A 5,312-nucleotide genomic window follows, 5' to 3' on the forward strand; every position below is an offset into this window, starting at 1 on the left:
TCATTATATTATTTTATTATTATAAATGCTTATTTGGAAGTTTATGTGGAGTAAATAATATGATGTGTACACATTGTATAACATGTGGCATGCCACGTGTGTACATAGTTGGAAAAAATATAAATAAAATATATTTATAATAAATTTGTATTTAAAATTAAAATAAAAACTAAAAATTCTACCTACCCACGTTTTTTTCTTTTCCCCTAAACCCTGTCTCTCTATCTCTCTCACTTCTCAGCCGCAACACTCACTCTCCCTCTCCCTCACTCGCTCAACTCCCTCTCCCTCACGCTCGGCGAACAACACGAACAGCTTCAGAGTTTGTTGAAACCTCTCTCCCTGTGACCCCGCCACCTGACGAGCCGGAGATCGCCGCAGGAGGAGCTCGGAAGTCTCCTCTCCTCTCCTCTGCAATCCAACTAAAACCAGGCGAGCCTCCTCTGCAATCTCTCTCCATACGCCTCTCCTCTCCTTTGCAATCCAACTGAAACTAGGCGAACTAGATGCAAACCACGAGCTGATCTCCTAAAGCCGAGCCGAGCCCAGATGCCTCTTCCCTCCCTAAAGTCGTGTCCAGATGCCTCTTCTTCCCTAAAGCCGAGCCGAGATGATCTCCTAGCTTGAACCCAAACCGACGTTCAACTCAACTCCATTCTTGAACCCAAACCCAACGCCGAGGCCATTCACATCTGGTAGGTATATATATTGTTTATATATATATATTATGAGTCTCTGTATTTTATGAGCTTGTTCAATCTGTATTTTATGCTTGATCTTCTTCAATTTTTCCGATCCACTGAATCCAACATTAAAAGGGTTAGCTAGCTCAAAACTTTAATCACTTTATAAAGTTAAGTTCTTTCGGGGGTTTTGTAGTGAAGGGTCACTACTACATGTGGAAGAAACTAAATGAAATTCTGAGATTTGGGTTTGGAAATTATGAAATTGTTTAAATTTTAGTCGATTTTCATGATAATTAAAGCTTGAATCTTTGGAAATAAAACTAGAAAATAGTATACTCAAATGGGTTATGAACCATGTTGAAAATGAAAAGAATTTCTGACTCTTTTGATGTTGGGCAAGTGATTTTCGACTTCTAATTTTTGGCACTTTTTGCAGTTGCAGGTTTATTGGCTGGTTCCCTCTTGTGTTTCTCAATGTAATTTCTCTTCTCTACAAAATTATTGAAATACCATAGCCATTGTTCAATTCATTTTAGTTATATTTAAGTATAAGTTATAGTGTGAACATAAGTGTACTTGGTACTATATTTAGTACATGAATACTCAGACTAGATTCAATCTTTGCAGGGTTGCATTTATATTGTTGATGCATGTAAAGTTTATTGGAGAAGCTATGATAAAGGGATTCACACTGGACAAATGGTTATGCGGCTAGTTGAAGCAGTTGGTAACTTTTCAACAATTCTTTCCTTCTCTCAGTGTGTATGCAATTATGTACTAAAACACACACACACACAAGCACGGAGAGGAATCTGGATATACTAAGATTACCTTGCGAGGGGCCACTAAAGAGGAGCGTATTACCATTATGCGAAAAATGGATACACGTAACAAGTCCGAGTGGTTGTTAAATGGTAATATTTTAGTTTTCATCAAAAGATAATTTAACAGTTTTTGAGTTTTGAAGCTTGGAAAAATACTGGATATATGTAAGATCTAATGCAAAATAATGATTTTTTATGTTGTACTATCATATGGGATCTTACTCTTCCTGTTAGATTAGGCTCACTTTTTGGTTCATAGTAATATATAAATTATATGCCACGTTTTGTGAAATGTATCTTCTTTCTGGTTTGTGCTATATAATTAAAGGAAATGCAGTATTATAAAATTAACAAGCAAAATTCAAGCAAACTAGTTGCAGCAAATGACACGATACTAATCAATATACCTTGTTATATCATACTTTTTTTGGTCTTCTTGCTGATTGAACATAAGGCCTGTACCTCGCGGTAGGTATCATCTTTCTGAGGTAGTCGAGTAGTTAACAAATGCATGTCATCTTTAAATATGAACAAGGCTGCAGTAACGTTGTACCCAAAATAAAATATTTTTCATTTTGTTCCAGTCTCTAGTAGCACTCGGCTGTTATGTGGTCTTGGTTCAAGTTACTTTTATGGGCTCTGGAAGTTCCTTGTGATTGTTTAGAATACTTCATTTTTTAACAACTGGAAATTTGGTTGACAAAAAAGGACCTTATTCTAACCTCTTTACCTGGGCACTGGTTTGAAACTAGTTTCATCGAGCAATGAAAAAATGTATGAAATTGTCTCTGAAACATTGTTCATTTCTTGTTCATATTTAGGTGGTTAGATACACAATGGTGGCATATGTAATTGAATATGAAATTATGAAATTGAATATGCTTTTGATGTTTCTTTGGAAATCATGTTTAGGGTTCAATCTGTGGTAATATGATATTATTGTTGTAGTTGGCATATGTAATGTTTGATAAAATTACTGTGTGAATAAATGGTATGTAATTTGAATAATTTCTTGATAGTTTGGTTGTGATACATGGACGAAGACACTATTGGAAGCATGTTCTATTTTGGATATACAATGTCTTTTCTATAATTTTTATTGCAATATCATTTTTTCTTTCAATAATACGTTTTGGTTGATTTTAGATGCTTAAGTTTTCTGATGGATTTGTTTAGAATTGCTTAAACTCAATTATATTTAGCAATGCAACTTTTCTCTAAGTTTACTACCATCTTGAAGGATCTCAGTTGTTTTGTAACATTGCTTTTGGCTTTATGTTTAGAATTTCTTAGACTCAATTGCTGAATATTTCTATTTTCTTTGTAAAATCAATCAAGCTTTGTAAATTTCCATCTTATTGCTCCACTGGGTTGGATTCCTGAATATTTTGCAAGTGAGATATTCTATGATCAGAAAAGTTGTAAAAGTGCATATATGCATATGTGGAAGAGATTGCTTACTTGAATTTTAGCAGAACCATCATCATCAGCATAATTCCCATTACTTTCTTTCATTTTCTCACCAACCTGTAGAGTAGGAACATTCTACATTGATGAAAAAATGAACTTTTAATAAAAGAATCTTGATTATTGTCTAGCTTTACATTGCTGTAAATGCATCTCAATCAATGCTGATTAATCTTCCTGAGTAATAATTTCTATGCTTGCAATATGTGACTGAGAGAGTTGGTCTCTTTGGCTACTTCATGTAAACTATACACCTATTGCTTTAGAACAATTACGAGGAGCATTACATTGGCTCTTAAATTTCAATATGTCAAATTATATATACATACACACATACATATATATATTTATATAAGATAAGTTTATGCACTCTTACTATTTGTCCTTTTATTAGTCATAGAATTAGAACAACATGCATGAATGGTGCAATTATTTGGCATTCCAAATAAAAAAAAGACCAGTAAATCAATATATGTCATAGAATTATTTGCCATACATGGATTACGTTTTTGGAAATGAGACTGAAGCAAGAACCTTTGCAAGGGTTCGTGGCTGGGAGACTGAAAATGTTGAAGAGATTGCTGTCAAGATTTCCCAATTGCCCAAGGAATCAGGTACACACAAGAGGATTACTGTTATCACTCAAGGTGCAGATCCTGTTGTAGTTGCTGAGGATGTGAAGGTCAAATTGTTCCCTGTTATTTTATTACCCAAGGAGAAGCTTGTTGACACCAATGGAGCAGGGGATGCGTTTGTTGGGGGATTTTTGTCACAGCTGGTGAAGAAGAAGCCAATTGAAGATTGTGTGAAAGCTGGCTGTTATGTAGCAAATGTTATCATTCAGAGGTCAGGATGCACATACCCCGAAAAGCCAAATTTCAATTAGGTCCATTTTTTGGACCGGAAGAGTTCTCTTTCCTCTTGTACTTAACAGAGGATCGTACTATTATGCTATTGATGGACCCAAAACGGGTATGTTTTAAATATTTATAACTCGCAAGCGCACGAATCGTATATGGAATATAGTGTTCGTGTAAGCACGAGATCGAACCCAAATGAGTTGTCTAAAATCGAAAAGAAAAGTATTTTAAACCAAAATTAATAAATTCTAACTTAGTCCCAAAGATTGATGAGAATTTGTGACAAGAAAATAAACTAAAAGATAATAATAAAGATATTAAAGACAATATATAAACATAAATTAATAATAGAAATCAAGATGGTAAAATAAGATTATTAAGGATTAGAATCCACAAAATATAAGTTCAATAATATTTATAAGTATATTGATTCCCAAGTTTTAGTGATAGTTAAAATAAATCAAACTATCATTTTCTAAATAGATTTATAATTTTAAGCACAAATTATTTCTAAAAATATAAGATTTTTCTTCACTTTTCACAGTTATAATTTCAAAGCATTTAGTGTAAATCAATCTAATGAAATAACAAATAAATCAATGAACATTATTTATAAGGCAAAACATAATATTTTTGTTCTAAGCATGGATATGTACAATTTAATGACACATCTTACACAAAGAATATTATGTATTTGCACTAATGAAGAACAAGTTTAAATATGTGCTAACAATCCAAAATACATAATATTTAAGATGAAAGAAGATATTGGAAGAAGAAAATTCCATAAACTTTGTTGCACAAAATGGGAAATCAATATACAAAATAAACACTATCTAGTTACATATTGTTTCATCATCACCTTAATAATCTTAAAAAGATTAGAAACACATAACTAGAATAGCAAATACAAACTAAAAATTACAAACATAAATAGGAAAATTTGAAGGAGAAAACCCCAAATTTTTCCTCTAAAAATACATAGAAAAAAATAAAAAGAAGAAGAAGATGAAGAGAATAGAGAGGTTTTGAAATGTGTAGAGTTTTTGGTATAGTAACCTCTCCTTAAAAAATGGACACCAAATCCCTTATTTATAGCCAAAAATGATGTATTAAAATAATCAATTTAAATTAATTAAATTGATTAAATTAATTGAATTAATTATAATATGGCAAATATGGGTAAATTATAGGATGTAATAATAATGTTTTGGGGTAAAATGTGTAAAAAGTGGGGTAAAAATGTTGGTATTTTTAGACAATAGGGACAATGTTAGGCTCAATAAAATTGGGCAGCTTTATGGCACTTGGGGTGCAATGGCTGAATGGGGTGTGGGCTATGGCAGGTGGCTGGGGCAGCTACTGGCATGGGCTTGTTGCTGGCAGCACCTGTTGGTTTATTGAAGGAGCCAGGCGTGATGTTTGGAGCAGCTTGGAGACAGGTGCATGGCTAGAGTGAAATGCTTCATTGGTGC

At 33.2% G+C, this 5,312-nt stretch overlaps 1 protein-coding gene and 1 long non-coding RNA gene across 2 annotated transcripts; both read left to right on the plus strand.

Moving 5' to 3' along the window:
• The first annotated feature begins 525 nt into the window (after nucleotides 1–525).
• On the plus strand, nucleotides 526–1,719 carry LOC133784339 (uncharacterized). The gene is made up of 2 exons (XR_009871288.1): nucleotides 526–695; nucleotides 1,314–1,719. It is a non-coding gene; the product is annotated as an uncharacterized LOC133784339 (long non-coding RNA).
• A 627-nt stretch (nucleotides 1,720–2,346) lies between these two features.
• LOC133785711 (adenosine kinase 2-like) lies at nucleotides 2,347–3,926 on the plus strand. The gene is made up of 2 exons (XM_062224929.1): nucleotides 2,347–2,358; nucleotides 3,459–3,926. The coding sequence occupies exons 1-2, from the start codon at nucleotides 2,347–2,349 to the stop codon at nucleotides 3,861–3,863; spliced, it is 417 nt and encodes a 138-aa protein (XP_062080913.1). The 3' UTR covers nucleotides 3,864–3,926.
• The last annotated feature ends 1,386 nt before the right edge of the window (nucleotides 3,927–5,312 follow it).

Source organism: Humulus lupulus, chromosome 6 (assembly GCF_963169125.1).
Source record: "Humulus lupulus chromosome 6, drHumLupu1.1, whole genome shotgun sequence".
NCBI lineage: Eukaryota > Viridiplantae > Streptophyta > Magnoliopsida > Rosales > Cannabaceae > Humulus > Humulus lupulus.